Source organism: Aquarana catesbeiana, linkage group LG04 (genome assembly GCF_042186555.1).
Source record: "Aquarana catesbeiana isolate 2022-GZ linkage group LG04, ASM4218655v1, whole genome shotgun sequence".
Classification (NCBI taxonomy): Eukaryota; Metazoa; Chordata; class Amphibia; order Anura; family Ranidae; genus Aquarana; species Aquarana catesbeiana.
This window is the reverse complement of record NC_133327.1, coordinates 60,483,322-60,500,647: the sequence shown is the minus strand read 5'-3', so window position 1 is coordinate 60,500,647 and position 17,326 is coordinate 60,483,322. Positions and strand designations below refer to the sequence as shown.

General features: G+C 42.9%; 1 protein-coding gene across 3 annotated transcripts in view; it reads left to right on the top strand.

Moving 5' to 3' along the window:
* The window catches only part of CYP39A1 (cytochrome P450 family 39 subfamily A member 1), a 133,786-nt gene that overhangs the window by 52,864 nt on the left and 63,596 nt on the right, over nucleotides 1-17,326 (top strand). For all 3 annotated transcript variants that reach the window (XR_012243746.1, XM_073625249.1, XM_073625250.1), the window contains exons 6-8: nucleotides 5,661-5,756; nucleotides 9,248-9,338; nucleotides 16,234-16,367. Coding sequence is in view for 2 of the 3 variants with exons in the window: in XM_073625249.1 (XP_073481350.1) it covers nucleotides 5,661-5,756; nucleotides 9,248-9,338; nucleotides 16,234-16,367 (321 nt within the window). In the remaining variant the exon portion in view is untranslated. The remainder of the gene's footprint in view (nucleotides 1-5,660; nucleotides 5,757-9,247; nucleotides 9,339-16,233; nucleotides 16,368-17,326) is intronic.

Sequence of the window (17,326 nt, the reverse complement as noted above, 5' to 3'; positions counted from 1 at the left end):
CACTATACATGTGCTGAGACTGTGGGATGCCATCAACTCAAAGAAGCAGCTGTCACAGCCAACATCCCCGCTCGCACCGTTAGGAGGCTTTCCCTGGTTCACTCCGGGGGAACACCTTTCATACCTTCGCAATTGGACCAATGATGGGGAGGTTCGCTGTGGACGATTTATTCACGAACAGGGTTTGGTGTCCTTAGATTGGCTCCGATCCCAGTTTGGTAGCTTTCCTATGGATGGATGGCGATATAGACAACTACAGCATTTTATTAAGAGTCTACCTTTTCCGGTGCGACCCCTCTCATCACTAACCCTCTTTGAAAAACCGAGGGTCCCATTTCTCACTCCATTTCCTTGCTTTATGAGATGCTGCAGTCTGCGGAATCTCAGAACAAACCCACATACATTAGGGAATGGGAAAGGGACCTGGGATACACATTTACTGAGGTCCAATTGAATAACCTTTATCGGCTCACTCATAAAAGCTCAATAGACACCAAAACGCAGGAAAATTGTTTCAAACTATTAACCAGATGGTATAAGGTACCAACGAAATTGGCGAAAATCTATCCGACAGCTTCGGAGGCATGTTGGAGGGGCTGCGGGCTCAGGGGCACTTTCCTACATATTTGGTGGGAGTGCCCGAGGCTCCGACCCTTCTGGCTAGATGTCAGAGCCCAGATAAAGGCTATCCTAGACGTGGATTTACCGGACTCCCCATTGGAGTTCCTACTGCATGTGCCATCCACCCCACTAAGTCAATACCGGAAGTCGATACTCCCACATCTCTTAAATGCTGCACGGCGTTTGATCCCCGTCCACTGGAAATCAACCCATATTCCGGGACGTACTGAGTGGATGGGCCTGATTGACTCGGTTATGGCGGCGGAGGAGTGGATGGCAAAATGTAAAGATAAGTTTGACAAATTTTATGCAATCTGGGCAACATGGATACATTATAAGTCTAAGGACAGGGCGTCCCCCCTTCAGGTTTCCCCCGGGGCCGCTTCCTGTAGGTCGGACATTGTTGGAGCTGTTTTTTAAACGGCTTCAGAGGGTGAGGGCCACGGCGTACTTAATTCACCACCAGGATCCACATAATGATAATGATATTGCACTTTTACTGCACACAGCTGTGCTAGCCTTTAGGCAGATGTATCAGTGATTTTTAGACATACCCATCAACCTTCCCCACCAATTTTCCCCCTCTTTTTTTTTTTTTTTAACCCCCATCTCCACCCCCCCCCCCTATTTCCTGCCTGGGTCAAATCCTTAGACACTAACAGGATATTGTTTTCTTAACACAGTTACTGTTAACCTGACTAGTTATGAAAGTGGTCTCAACCATAGATTCCACCTCTATTACAAGGGTGGACGCAGGATGAGGAAGTCATAAGTATCTCACGTGACACACTTTCGTCGAGGTTTTAGTATAATCTTGCACCATTTGTTTCTATTCAATCTTTAAAACACATCCTTTTCATATGTATGGTATTTGTATACCTTTATGGTACTGCATTGTGATTTATTGGATCCCCCCCTCCCTTTTTTTTTCTCCTTTTTATACCCTCTGTGTTATTATTTGTTATTATTTGTTATATTTGAAAAATATACAATAAAGATTATATAAAAAAAAAAAAAAGGAAAGAAGGAAAAGGGAAAAAAATAAAAATAAAAAAAAAAAAAAACTCATCAAAGCATGAATCACTTTTCTCTGGCAGGGGAAAAAATCCTTCCTGGTCCCCCGAGAGGCAATCAAATATTCCCTGGATCAACTTTACCTATAAATGGTTAATCCCTTCTGGATCACAGTCCATGTAGTCAGGCTTTGAAAGTTCCTCCCAGCCAAAACGCTTCAAACCTTTTGAAATTCTGGGTCCCTTATAGGAATTTTGCAATACAGAGTCAGTCCTCTCCTCTTGTAGCATCAATGGACTGCAACGGCGCTGATCAGCACACAGGTAATTTATCCACACTGCCTACAGCTCAGGAACTGTCTGCCTAAACAGAGAGCTCTAGGCAGAGTCTGAAGGATCCTGGCATTGAACCTGCGATCCACTGATCACAGTTGCAATGCTCTGCAGGCTTCAGTGAAAATAAATGATAAATGCATATTTTTTCCTACAAAAATATGTGCATTTAATATTGTTTTCACAAAGGTGAGCTAAGCCTTTAAAGTGACTAAAGGATTAAAAGTAAAATAAGCTCTGCCTGTAAAAAATGTTGTATACTGACCTTTCCAGCTGTCCATGTGTTTACATTCTGTGGTTTTGCTGTTTTCTGACCAGTGCAAGTATTTCATATTTTGGGCGTGTAAATACCTGCTACCCCCACCGCACGCTGTAGTTGCTCCTGCTGGCTTGTAAGTCACTACAGGACATAAGAGCCAGCAGGATAAACTAAAGTGTGCGACAGGGGAAGCAAATATTAACACACTCAAAGTGTGGAAAACCTGCACCGGTCTGAGATTACCAGAGCCTAAAGCTGAACTCTGGGGAAAATTGAAAACCAACCTTCCAGCCGTGCCCCTCTCCCACTGCAAGAGTTAAATAGTCATTTTTGTTTAAATGCCATTTTAGTTAGCTCATCTTCCCTGGCAGCTGGCACTCTCTTCTTCCATATGGGGTGTGGACAGGCCCTGGGCCTGATGACATCAGAGTGCGATTAATGGTCTAGTTCTCTCCACTGTTAATGTTGACGTCATATTCCAATTTAGTCTTAGCCAAAGTTTTTTTACTAAGATGCCATTTTATTTTAGTCATCTGAACTGTTTTAGTTGTATTTTAGTCTAAATCTCCTGTACATTTTAGTCAACTAAAATCTACAGTACCCACCTGAACTTCCGCTTTTCTTTGAGCTCCGTCTATCCTTTAAATCCCCAGCCCCCTGACTCTATCAGCAAGCTGTATTGGCTGAGAGATGCAGGCTCCCTCTGTCTGCCTGCTACCTGGGAGTTTTGGAACAATGCCCTGCAAACCACAGAAGGGGAACTCCTCTGTCCAATTTGTGTCTGTCTGGATGTGTGGTGGTGAGTGTTTCCCCTCCCAGCAAGCTAGGCCGGCGCTACCACTAGGCAAACTAGGCAGCCGCCCAAAGCGCACTGCCGCCTAGGGTGCAGCCACGACTGCTAGAGTCCACCAGGAGGAGGGGGCACCGGGAGCTTGTCAGTGCCTCTTTCTCTGTAGTGCGGAGGCGCACACAGCACACGACCACTGCCGGCCGCCGCAGCTCCCCTCATACACATACAGCGGTGTGTTTGTGGATGCTCCACTCTGCCCCCAATCTGCCTTTACTGCCCGGGCTGTTTTTCAGCGTTTATTGAAAGGGAGGAGCGAGGGAAGTGTGGAAATTCCTTCCTAATAACTGGGGGAGGCCATCCCGCTTATTCCACCAGCACCGGGGCGGGGAACACTTGGCAGGTGACCGCACTTCTTGTACACACCCTCCTGCCTCTACTCGGCACTCACTGAGACCCGGGACAGCACAACACAAAGGCTGCCACTGGCCCAGCCCGCCACCACACGAAACGCCCACCCCTGCTGTAGACTGACCGCGGGACAACAAGCGCACAACTCCATGATTGACTGCTCTGACAGGCCGCTTATTGTATTCTGTGATAGAACTCTTCTCACATAGGATTCCATGCAATGTGCCTGCCTCAGCTCTCTCCTTATTGTTCTCTAAGGGCAGCCCTGAGAAGCTGGCACGAGCGGCCATCTCTGTGAGTGACATTCTGGCACCTGTCACACTGGCTCCCCCACCTGTCTCACTCGCTCACCACCTGTTACACTCTGCCCCACTGGCCCCCCCACCTGTCACACTGGCCCACCACCTGTCACACTCTGCAACACTGGTCCCCCTACCTGTCACACTGGCCCCCCCACCTGTCACACTCTGCAACACTGGTACCCCCACCTGTCATACTGGCCCACCACCTGTCACTCTCTGCCCTACTGGTCCCCCCACCTGTCATACTGGCACACCACATGTCACACTCTGCCCACCGGTCCCCCCTACCTATCACACTGGCCCCCCCACCTGTCACACTCTGCCCCACAGGCCCCCCCACCTGTCACACTGCCCCCCCCACCTGTCACACTGGCCCCCCCCCACTGGTCACACTGACCCCCCCCACCTGTCACACTGTTCCCCCCCCTACCTGTCACACTGGCCCCCTCACCTGTCACACTGACTCCCCCACCTGTCACACTGACTCCCCCACCTGTCACACTATGCCCCACTGGCCCCCCCACCTGTCACACTTCCCCCCCCCCGTCACATTGCCCCACCACTTGTCACACTTTCCCCCACCACCTGTCACACTGCTCCCCCCCCCCCCAATTTAGCTGTTTAATGTTTAGATGTTTTAAAGTTTTCTACTGCTTTTAAAAATGTAGAAGCTTATTTTATTTTTATTTTTTTTAGGGGGGGGTTCAAGTAGCTGGTCTTGCCTAGGGCGCAATATAGTCTAGCACCGGCCTTGCCAGCAAGGTAGCAGTGCTTAGCTGCATAAAGTAACAGCCTTCCCAGACCATGCAGTTCTTTGCCCTGTGCACTCCATCACACCCATTTACTTCCCTATTCCTACTTGCAGCCTGGCATTACAGCCAATAGAGAAAAAATACATTTTTGTTTGTTTGGGGTTTTTTTTACTTTTTTTTTAAAGTTGCACTTCTGTTTGTCAGAAAGCAATATTTTTTTTGTTCATGAAACTTGTTTTTTTTTATATATAACTACAAAGGGCTAAATCTGTGTCTGCAGTGCATGTTCAAACTTTAATACTATAAATATTAACGTGTTCTTAGATTTTTACTCCAGGAGTATATAATGAGTTTTGAAATTCTAGAGAAATCCTTAAATAATGCATTACAATTTAATTAAACCCATTAGATTTTAGTAGACTAAATGAAAATTAGAATTGATTTAATTCTAATTTTATTTTTGTTTTAGTTTTTGTCACTGAAAACATGCAGCTGAAGAAAACTCTGACGAAAATATTTTCGTCAAGTAAATTAACCATGGTTCTCGCCTCTCTTCTGGAGGACAGCTAGAGTTGTCTGACATTCATTGGACCTTCTTCTACACTGCAGCTAGACCAAGCTCCAGCTTTCACACCTAGCCTTGTTAGTTGACTTTAGAGTGAAGCCAGAGCTTCAACCATGGGCCTCATCAACAGGTTCTATTTGACTTTCATTGTTTCTACAATGTTCTCGATTTCTCCAATGTGTTGGACTGCATTTACAGTATCTCTGTCTGTACCTGTCTATACCATCTGTCTGAAATCTCCATCTATCAGCCATTGCTCGTTTACTTGTCTGAAACTAGGAGTCTGTTCGGTACCCGTTTGACTGTTGTCTGCACCAGTCCTGATCATCTGCTTGTCTGTGCTATTTTCTCTACTATTGTTTGTCATTGCTCAGACCACAGTTCTTTGCACCTTCAAGTGCTATTGCCCCTGTCCTGCTATTACCAGTGGGTCCACCAAGCTACTTGACACCTAATTTTCATAGAAAATAGTGATGGCGGGGCAGGTGGTCCTGCTTCAGACATTGAATAAAATTACAGCTGTCGATAAAATGGGGGTCAAGGAAGTCGAAGCTGCATGGACATTTTGAATTACCCTGGTGATGAATAAATTTGTATGATTTCTTGATCTTTTACAGACCTTGCTGCATCATCTGCTGGACACTCTCAAGGGAAATTCTATACATAACTTCAGTCTATTACTGCTCTGGGCATCGCAGGCCAACGCCAACCCTGTAAGTGCAGCTAGATAAATTGTCTCAGCTAAAGTACCATTGTTGAGAAGGAGGATTTGTTTTACCTTTGTTTTTAGCTTTGGGTGGTGGTGGCCTTTTACATTTACTTCTAAAATGAGAAGTCTTTAAGAGGACCTGATCTGTGGAAGTTGACAGAGAGCAAATGACTAGTCAACATCATTAAAAGTGCTGTGTGTGTGGATGCGCTGCTCCCATCTGTATACTCTTTCCAATATTTGTGTACCCTATCTATTAAACGTAATCTTATTTTGTATACAACATACACCTGTAGAAAATCATCACATTAGGCCAAAGACACAGAGCACAGAGCTTTTCCAGCAGTTAGGGACGGGTAGGAGCTACAGCCCGGTTCACCCAGTGTGTGCTGTGCAACCTCTGTGTACCGCTTGTGTTCCACCCCTCGTATCCGTTCGCGTCCTCACCAACCACTTAACTGCTGGAAAAGCTCTGTGCCGGCTCGATGGCACTTGGAAATGTGAGTGCATAGTCTTTTTTGTGTTTTACAAAATAAAGGTTTTAAACGTTATTATGCGATGATCGTTTTCATCCATATTTTATATGAGGAACACTAAGGTCCAAATATAGCCATTGAAGAAGTTCCCTTTGAGTGGAGTGGTTATCCCTATGAATGAACCAAAGGTGTAATTTTAAAGAAACATCCGGTGAGTGGCCAATCTCACAGGTGGTGTTGGAGCACTAAGTCACTTTATACTGAATTAACACAAGAGCACGCCAATCATGGCAATTGACGGAAGACTTGCAAGCATATATGAGGGGACTCTATTACAATGTGATATATGTCACCGGATTTTTATATGATTTTTATATAATTTCTTATATGTCTTTGGCCTAATGTGATGATTTTCTACAGGTGTATGTTGTATACAAAATAAGATTACGTTTAATAGATAGGGTACACAAATATTGGAAAGAGTATACAGATGGGAGCAGCGCATCCACACACACAGCACTTTTAATTTTTTTCTTTGAAAAGTTTTTTTGGATGCAGCAGCTAAAGAAATCACTATTAAATTGATTGATAGGATAGATTTTGCGCCAGTGACACACACATACTAGTCAACATCATTGCCTGTGGTCCCCCTGCAGCTGATCTTTCCTCATTATGGACATACCATGCCTTGTTCTGCACTGTGTCTCTGTGTGGAGGTAGCAATCTTGGCAGAAGAGCAGGGCTCTTTATCCTTATGTTAGAGCTGCCCCCCGATGACTGGTGATCTAAGCTTAGGAATTAGCAGGGAAAAGGTGTAGAAATCACAGATACAAAGAATGAATGAAAAAAAGCAGGGAGATCCTTGCACCGCAGATCTCAGGTACAGCTTCCTCTCCAGGAAAGAGAATAATGAGCAGTACAGTAGTGACACCCTAAATCTCATTTTGGTGAGACTAGTATTCAGAGGCAACTCTGCATTAGATGAGCTCACACTGCAAATAGACAGCTGTGGGAATGGAGATCCATGCCTAGCCGTGGAAGTGCTCCTCAAGGAATTCAAAACAAAATGTACATTTTTCATGGCATAGTTGAGGTGCATCTATCATTTCTAGATTTAATAGAGAGGGAAAGGATTTTTACTGCTGTCAGGCGCTCCAGTAGATATATTTCCTCGCTTCCCGTCCTCCTAACAATGTTTTAGTGGACAGAAAATGAGGGGAACTCTGCAACGCCACAGATAGAAATTAAATTTAAAGAACACTTTCTTAGTAGAGTATCTGTCACCTTGTTTGCAGTCTGTGTGTCTGCAGCAAATTTTCTCTTACTTCCTGTCTGGTAAAACCGTTGTCAGCAGGACAGGAAGTAAGAGGATATCTCTCTAAAATCAGAGGATCTAACCGCATTCCTGACATGTTTCGTCTTGACGGGCTTATTATTATTATTATCATACAGGATTTATATAGCGCCAACAGTTTGTGCAGTGCTTTACAACATGAGGGCAGACAGTACAGTTATAATACAATTCAATACAGGAGGAATCAGAGAGCCCTGCTTGTTGGACAAAACAATATAGGGCGCATCATATGTGCAATATATTATGATGTAAACCTATAGATTATGCAAGAAAAGTGCTATAGTGCATGAACAATAAATGTGCTACGTTTGCAATGAAGTGAATCCAGTGCATCAAATCAAATGTCCTCAAATAATAATAATATCCTCAAAATAATCAAAGCGCTCACCAGATAGTAGTGGCCACAAAGTGACCCTCTGTCAAACAGAGGCACAGACAAACACACGTGGATTTCTTCAGAATAAAAAAAGATTTGGCTGATGCATTGATGCACCGAGGCTCAGATATAGAATTCATACACAATTTTTGCTGACTGGTGATTGGAGTCTTTCTGCTGGGTTCTGGGAAAGATACCTTTTGAAGATACATGGTTTTTCATGCCTGAGGGTCACTTTGTGGCCACTACTATCTGGTGAGCGCTTTGATATACCACTACGGGTGAAGCACGAATAAGAATGCATGTGCACTTTATTAAGTGGTGATTGGATCTACTAAGAATTTTGTGTGTTTTTTCAAATTATTTGAGGACATTTTGATTTGATGCACTGGATTCACTTCATTGCAAATGTAGCACATTTATTGTTTATGCACTATAGCACTTTTCTTGTAAATCTATAGGTTCACATCATTATATATTGGATTCACTTTATTGCAAACATAGCACATTTATTGTTCATGCACTATAGCACTTTTCTTGCATAATCTATAGGTTTACATCATAATATAATGCACATATGATGCGCCCTATATTGTTTTGTCATATTGTTTATTAGTATTTTTACTAATTTAGGAGCAGCATCAGGTTGGTAGAGCACACTTTCACATAATTTTGGCGCCGTGCCCATTAATTATTTATTCACCCTGCTTGTTAGAGCTTACAATCGGCGGTGCTGCAGCGACTACCAGCTGGATACTGGCCTCATCACACATCAATATGCATATTTGCCAGCACACCATGGATCGTCCAATGTCCAAAACTTTTATTGTAGAGAGATCTCATCACAAAGGTACAAATGCAACGTTTCAGAGCCGTGCAGGACCGCTACGTCACATACCTGATGAAGGGTTCCTGCGTGACATCGATGTGATCTCTCTACAATAAAGGTTTTGGACAGCATTTGAAGATCAATGATGTGCTGGTGAATAAGCGTATTAATCTATACTAACCACAGACCATAATTGTTGAAGACCCTTTTATAAGTGAATCCAGTTGTTTGACAAATGTCTTATTTTTTTATTATGTCTATTGACTGTAGAAAGCAGATTCTCCCTTCTTGCAGTGCACTACAGAACAAGGACAAGAAGATTCTGATTGGCTGCTATGGACAATAAGGGATGCCTGTTTTCTCAGATACATTAGTATATCCAGTAGAATTTGTGGAATATAATTGGAAGACTTCAGAACGCCAGCAGTTCAATAATGTCTTCACCATCTATCTATTTTAGATTACATTTTGGACACTTGCTTTCATCATTTCGGAGCCAGAGGTTTACAAGAAGGTCATAAGTGAAATTACTTCTGTATTTGGTGAAGGAGGTAACTATGTTTTAAATGTCTACATGCATGAAGTCACCAGGGACAAAGGTATTATTAAAGTATATCTAAACCCAAAACTAGAGACTATAAGTTGCAGCTTACCAGTCCTCAGGTGTGGGAGGCTGCAAGGGTTTCTTTATTTAGACTTTTTTTTGCCCTGGTGATCCTGCCAGTAACACACTTCCTGTCCTAGGGTAACAATGCTCTCCACACCGCATTTACGTAGGAAAAGTGTCATCACCTTAGGTTGATCCTCTGATTTGGGATACAAAAACCTACCCTCATCTTTAATAATGGGAGGGGTTGTGTAGTTCACAGAAGAGGTTGGGAAGGCAGATAATGTTGTTTTGAGGTTTCAGTTCACTACACAGGAGGGCACAAGGACACTGGATTTTTATTGGGATCAACAGGTATTTTCTTTATTTGTAAATATGTACTTAGTTAATTGCATTTGTTTACTTTGTTCAGACGATCACATCTAAAGACTGATAATCTGCAATATAATAGTTCTTGGGTTTAGATACACTTTGAAGGTACCCATAGGTACCATGAGATGTGAGATAGCCAACATCAGATCCATCATCATAATTATAGTGTTAAAGGTTGTTTTTTTTTTTTTTTAAATGACAACCATGTTATACTTGCCTACTCTGTGCAATAGTTTTGCACAGAGCAGCCCCGATTCTCTTCTTTTTGGGTCACCCGCCAGCGATTCTTGCTCTGTAGGGGCACTTGAGCAGGCTCGCTCCCGAGCCGCGCTCCTTAGAATGGATATTATTCATTCACACGCAGAGTGTGGCTTGGCCCCATCCCCCACTCTCTCCTCATTGGCTCACTGGCTGTTATTGACAGCGGCAGGAGCCAATGGCTACCTCTGCTGCATGAGCCAGTGAGGAGAGAGAGACCCAGGAGAGCCGTTGCTCTCATGAACCTCGCTGGATCAAGCTGGGGCTCAGGTAAGTAAAAGGGGGGGAATGGAGGGGGGGAGCTGAACCCAGAAGGTTTTTTACCTTGATGCATAGAAGGTAAAAAACCTTCTGCATTTAGAACCCCTTTAACTTACTATTGTGTTGGCCAAGTTGTTCATTCGATTCTTATATGAGTTATTAAATAGGACATGTATTGGTTTTGAAATGATTATTTATGTTTAGAGTATTTTTACATGAGTTGATCTCTCAGTATTTCTAGGATATTGGTTATTTTACAGCAGTGCAGCTATTTGCTGCTTTGAGCTTATAGCTAGCTCACTTACAGTAAGTGTTTCTAGCAGTCTTGTTCTCTATCAGCAGATAGACATGCACACTTGTTCTAATCAAGCTTGTATATTCATTGTTGGGGCTTGATTTACATGGCACTGGACCAATCTCTGAAGAAAAAAAAAAAAAAAAAAGCCAATCTGTGATTCCTTGAGATTGAGCAGCTAGGAGGAGTCTGCTGAGTTTTATGAGCACCCAACAGCTTATGATAATTTTCCAATCAAAATCATAATCGGGAACTCTTAGACAAGGGTATACCAACCAGTGCTATGTGTTACTCAACAGCTCCAAGCATCTCTTAACTCTCCAACACCCTGATGCTTGAAGGCCACATGAGGCTCACAGTAGGTCTTTTCCTCTAGTATGTAGAGCAGACTAGTCATTGTGCCCATTCTGATCCATGTCCACAGCCAAAAAATGAGCATCAGAACTGGACCAAGGAGCAAAGGAAGAAGGCGGTCTGGTCTGATGAATCATGTTTTCTGTTACATCATGTGGATGGCCGAGTGTATGTGCGTCGCTTATCTGGGGAAGGGATGCCACCAGGCTGCAGTATAGGAAAAAAGGCAAACTGGCGGAGGCAGTAGAGGTTTTAGGCAAGGTTCTGCTTAGAAACATTGGGTCCTGACAATCATGTGGATGTTACTTGACACGTACCACCTACCGAAACATTATTGTTGACCATGTACACCCCTTAAAAGAAACGGTATTCCCTGATGGTGGTAGCTCTTTCATCAGGATAATAGGCCCAGCCACACTGCAAAAATGGTGCAAAAATGGTTCAAGAATGCTATCGGGAACACAGCAACAAGTTTGAGGTATTGACTTGGACTCCCAATTCTCCAGATCTCAAACCATTCAAACATCTGTGGGATGTGCTGGAAAAACAAATCTGATCCGTGGAAGCCCCACCTCACAATGTAGGATCTGCTACTGACAGCTTGGTGCCGGACACCACAGCATACCTTCAAAGGTCTATTGGAGTCCAAGCCTCGATGATTCAGGGCTGTTTTGAAGGCAAAAGGGGGACCTACTCAATATTAGGTGGATGGTCATGAAATGATGCAGACTATGCAGCTGGAGCAAGGATCCACCCAGCTTGCTGATGAGCCTATCCCTATGCTTTCCCATATTGTAAGCAAGTTAGATTTACAGGACAATGCAATGCAGTAGAATTTGACCTTTATGTCTTTGTAAATTTTATGCGGGACTAATTGAGGTAAATATCCTCTAGGTCAGGGGTCTCAAACTCAAATTGCCAGAGGGCCACATGACAAGTTTTCATATCCCATGGGGGCCGCATGCAAACTTTCAAAACTTCAAAAAACAATAAACTATACCAGCAATAATATACTATACCCAGCACTGATGTCACCAAACGCATTATTAACCCAGCACTGGTGTCAGCAAACGCATTATTAACCCCCAGCACTGGTGTCAGCAAACGCATTAATAACCCCCAGCACTGGTGTCAGCAAACGCATTATTAACCCCCAGCACTGGTGTCAGCAAACGCATTATTAACCCCCAGCACTGATGTCAGCAAACGCATTATTAACCCAGCACTGGTGTCAGCAAACGCATTATTAACCCCCAGCACTGGTGTCAGCAAACGCATTATTAACCCCCAGCACTGATGTCAGCATACGTATTATTAACTCCCAGCACTGATGTCAGCATATGTATTATTAACTCCCAGCACTGATATCAGCAAACGCATTATTAACCCCCAGCACTGATGTCAGCAAACGCATTATTAACCCCCAGCACTGATTTTAGCAAACGCATTATTAACCCCCAGGACTGGTGTCAACAAACGCATTATTAACCCCCAGGACTAGTGTGAGCAAACGTATTATTAACCCCCAGCATTGGTGTCAGCAAACGCATTATTAACCCCCAATACTGGTGTGAGCAAACGCATTATTAACCCCCAGCATTGGTGTCAACAAACGCATTATTAATCCCCATCACTGATGTCAGCAAACACTGTCCCAAAATAGTGTGGAAAGTGTCCGATGTGTCCGCCATAATGTCCCAGTCACCATAAAAATCGCAGATCGCCACCATTACTAATAAAAAAAAAAGTTAATAATAAAAATGCCATAAAACTATCCCCTATTTTGTAGACGCTATAACTTTTGCGCAAACCAATCCATATATGCTTATTGCGATTTTTTTTTTTTTTTTTACCAATAATATATGTAGAAGAATACATATCGGCCTAAACCTGAGAAAAAAAATTATTTTTTTTTTACATATTTTTGGGGGATATTTTATTATAGCAAAAATTTCCCTCTTTTTTTGTTTATAGCGCAAAAAATAAAAACTGCAGAGGTGATCAAATACCACCAAAAGAAAGCTCTATTTGTGGGTAAAAAAGGACGTCAATTTTTGTTTGCGTGTAACGTCACACGACCGCGCAATTGTCAGTTAAAGCGACGCAGTGCCGAACCGCAAAAAGTCCTTTGGTCAGGAAGGGGGTAAAATCTTCCGGGGCTGAAGCGGTTAACATAATAAACCCACGTTCAAACAGAACTACTTGGAATCATTTTTTTCTTTTTATATTTGCTACATATGTTTGGCCTGGGGAATGCCTGAAAACTGCAGTTCTTTGGGCTTTGGGGTATGTGGTGTAGACTCTTCTTGCAGCAGCAAGGACTTTGCCATTAGACCGTTCTGTGTTCTCATTTTGGATGATAGTCAAATATAATTCTAATACTGACCACTAGATGGCAGTGGTTGCCTGCAGCTGACCTTCCAGTCTCCCTGTGTTTGAATGGAAGGTTAATTTGTCCTTATGGAATGTTAATCATGGCTTTCAGATTCCCCTTTATCACCGAGGATTTGCGCCTATTTGTAGGAGAGAACAATTGTGCTATTTTGAATGAGAAGAATACCTGCCCTGCCAAAATAAGGCTTGATGCTGTTAGGAAAAAATTTGTCCATGTGTTCCATGGAATTTAGAAGGTCTTTCATCATACTGTAGAACGCCAGTTATTTCTCTAACCCTTTTAAATTATGTAAATTCTTGGACACATCGCTAATAAAAGATGAAATATTGCCAAAAAAAAAAAAAAAGTTACCCTATCATAAGAACAGTGAGTGGTCTTAGTTATGGCTTCCGAAGCTTGTTAGTGGCTTCTGCAGAGATCAGCTTTAATTCATTTGTGATGTCTATCTAAATCTGCCCTCTCCTCGGACTGATCATGTCTAAAGCCCCGTACACACAATCTGAAAATCGAACGACAGATCATCCATTTTTTTTTTTTGCATGCTAGTCGCATATTGAACATAAAGCGTTTACTAAAGTTACGAAAATTCTCGTACAACAGAATAAAAAATCGGAACTGATGTCATGTGTTGTAGTGTATTTGTATTGTATTTTCGAATGACAACTCTTCTGATTAAACGAAAATCCGATTATCGTCCGATCACTTCGAAAGCTGTATGTTCATCCAATTTTGAGATCGTGTGTACGGGCCTTAAGGCTGTCTCCATTGCTCCTCTAAGTGAAGACACCCCAAGGCAGAAGGTGTTTTACTGTCTGGATCAACAGGTGAAAAAAAACTGAAAAAAGAAAATAATGCAGCCACCATAGTTTAGGATTGGTGAACTGCAATATATTACACTTTTTTTGTTTTTGGGTTTAGTACAGCTTTACCAGCAGCGGCTTACTTATATAGTGTATGTAAACCCTAACAATAAACTGCTCTGATTCGCTCCTTTTTGGTCTGTTTAATATACTATTGAAAGCGTTTTTGTTGTATCTGTTTAAAAAGTGTAAATAAATACCTGTTGATCTTATCAGAAATTCTGAACTTTCCTGTGTGTCTATGTAGCCCTCCCATTTCTTATCTTGGACTACTAGAGAATGATTGGCCATTGGCTGTGGAGATCAGAGAGTGGGAGTGCTTTAGGAATTTAGCAAATTACACTGGGCAGTGTGTTGTCAGCCCACGACAAGGTATGTGTAAACCCAAATACAAAAATGTAATATTTTGCAGTTTATCAGTCCTTAAAAGATAAGTTCACCTTTGGGAACATGTTACATGTTCCGAAAGGAATATTTGCACCTTTTTAGGAGTGTGTCTATGGGAGTGTTTGACCATTCTTCCAGAAGTGCATTTGTGAGGTCAGGCACTGATGATGGACGAGAAGACTTATCTCGCAGTTTCCGCTAAAATTCAAAGGTTTTCTATCGGGTTGGGGTCAGGACTCGCTCATCCATGTCTTTATGGACCTTGCTTTGTGTACTGGTCCAAATCATATGATGGAGGGGAGATTATGGTGTGGGGTTGTTTTTCAGGGGTTTGGCTTGGCTCCTTAGTTCCAGTGAAGGGAACTCTTAAGGCATCAGCATACCAAGACATTTTGGACAATTTCATGCTCCCAACTTTGTGGGAACACTTTGGGGATGGCCCCTTCCTGTTCCATAATGACCAGTGCACAAAGCAAGGTCCATAAAGACACTTATGAGCGAGTTTGGGGTGAACAGAGGCAGCTCTAGGCTTTGTGAGGCCTTGGCCAAATTTAGACATGAGCCCCCACTCACGCCCTTTGCAGGGGTTAAGGAAGAACCCTTAGGCGGAGCTTCTTATTACTGCTGCTGCTTGTGTGGGTGGGATGTGTATTGCACCAACACATGTGATGAATAGAATAGGAGGGTCAGCAGGGATTGGCGCAGTACACATCCCACCCACACAAGCAGCAGCAGTAATAAGATGCTCTGTCTCAGGGCTTCCTTAGCCCCTGAAAAAATGGGAGTGGGGATGGGACTGGGAACCATGGGTAGGGGGGAAAGGAGGAGGAGGGGGTAAAAAAGTGGGTAGAGGATGAGGGATGGGTAGAGGAGAACTGGAGTGAAACTGGGGATACTGGTCTGTATGTCCCCTTCGTTAGGACTTGAGCAGAATTTCAGCTGCTAGTGAGCACCGTACTTTGTAGCTAGCCTTGTTTCCCCCTTGGACCCGGCGAATGGAGCTGACTTCCTGAGCAAACATTGGCCAATCAGGGATCCTCCTCTTCCATTGTTAGGTACAGGCTTACCCAGACTGCGGCGGCAGCCAATCAGAGCCTTCTGTGTACTCTCTCCTTGCAGTGTCCATTAGGCAGGGACACAGACAATGTGCAGCTAGAGAAACATCCTGACCAGGGACCTAAAGAGGAGCAGTGGACGCTACGCTTTGCATCCCCATTAAAGTCCATATATATTGCTTTGCATTCTTTAGTCCTGATAAAGAGGGCAGGTTTTTTGTACCCAAAACAAATTGGCTTTCTTGTGTATTTCCCCCCTGACTTTACATTGGAATAAATTTATATCTGGACTATTAACTCACCATGTGGCGCGCCAATTTCAGATACACTTATTATCCAAAAATAAAATCATCCAATTATCGCAATCTATCCGAAACTACAACTGACATGACCAGTGCTGCTTAGGAAGCCTGAGCGCTATAGGTTAATTCATTTTGTATGCACAATTGCCCTTTGAGTTGATTTACACACAAAAAGTACTCTGTTCATTTATTTCCTGCTCCTGAAGATTTATTAAAAACTTTATACAGAAAAAGCTTATTGCATTTCTTATTTCATTGAGCAAATGTCTGGCTTTAATTTTTGTGTTTCTCTTTGGGCAGGTCAGCATCATTTAAGTATTACCGCAGCTGATCTGAAGAAAGTCCCCTTTGTGAAGTCCTGTGTCCTTGAGGCCATACGGCTCAGGTCCCCAGGAGCGATTACCAGGAAAGTGGTACAACCATTGAAAGTCTATGTAGGTATTTATTTGTAACCTTCTGAAAAGTGTAATAACCAACCAGAAATTCTTGTTTTATTCATACCTTCCCATTCAGGTAGAAGGTGGAATTGCAATGTGTATAGATATAAAAAAAATACATTATAAGTACATTTAGCACAAAATCTCTGTTCGCAGCTGCATAAGGGACTTAGAGAGCTGGGGGTGGGGGGTTGGAGACTGTAGGGGGGTGGGGGGTGTCAGCGGGAGCCAGAGGTACAGCAGTACACTGATTTTCCCAGTGAAGAGCTGTGCAGAGAGGGGTGTCAGCACAAGTCTTTTTATTGGAGGACAGGCAGGCTGTGTTACCAGCATAGCTAGAAAACTGGCCATGCTGAGATAGATGTGCTTTTATGCCTAGTGTAATCAGTTTGAAATAGGAAAGCAGAGGGAATGGCAGGATTGCCTGGTATTTTGCACAAAGAAAGCAATGCAAAGAGAACAGGATACTTTTCCATGGTACAACAGACACATATCGGGAATATGAAATGTTGGGATAACATACTTTAATGTTATTAGGCTGTTTCCTGTTCAGGCCAAACATTTTTCATTGATTTAAAACCGAAAATACTGCATTTTTACCACTAGATGGTGCTAAGTATTATACGCATTTCCAATGTAAAACTATCTACAGTATATTTTTCACAGGAAAGTCCTAAACGTAGTGCACTCTAGTGGCCAAACGTGGTATTTTCTGTTTTAAATCAAAAAAACATTTGGGACAAGAAGTAGCCTATTAACATTTCATTTTTGCCCCCATTTGCACAGAACAAATGTACGCAAGCAAACATCTCAAATATGGCAAGCCACATAATTGCGTGCATCCATGAAGCAGGGACAGACTACACTAAAAAGGTGATGCTTTAAAACGCATTACAGCTCATCAATTTAGCATTACCGGTAAATGATGGCGCTAGAATTTCTTCTCTTATTCCAGT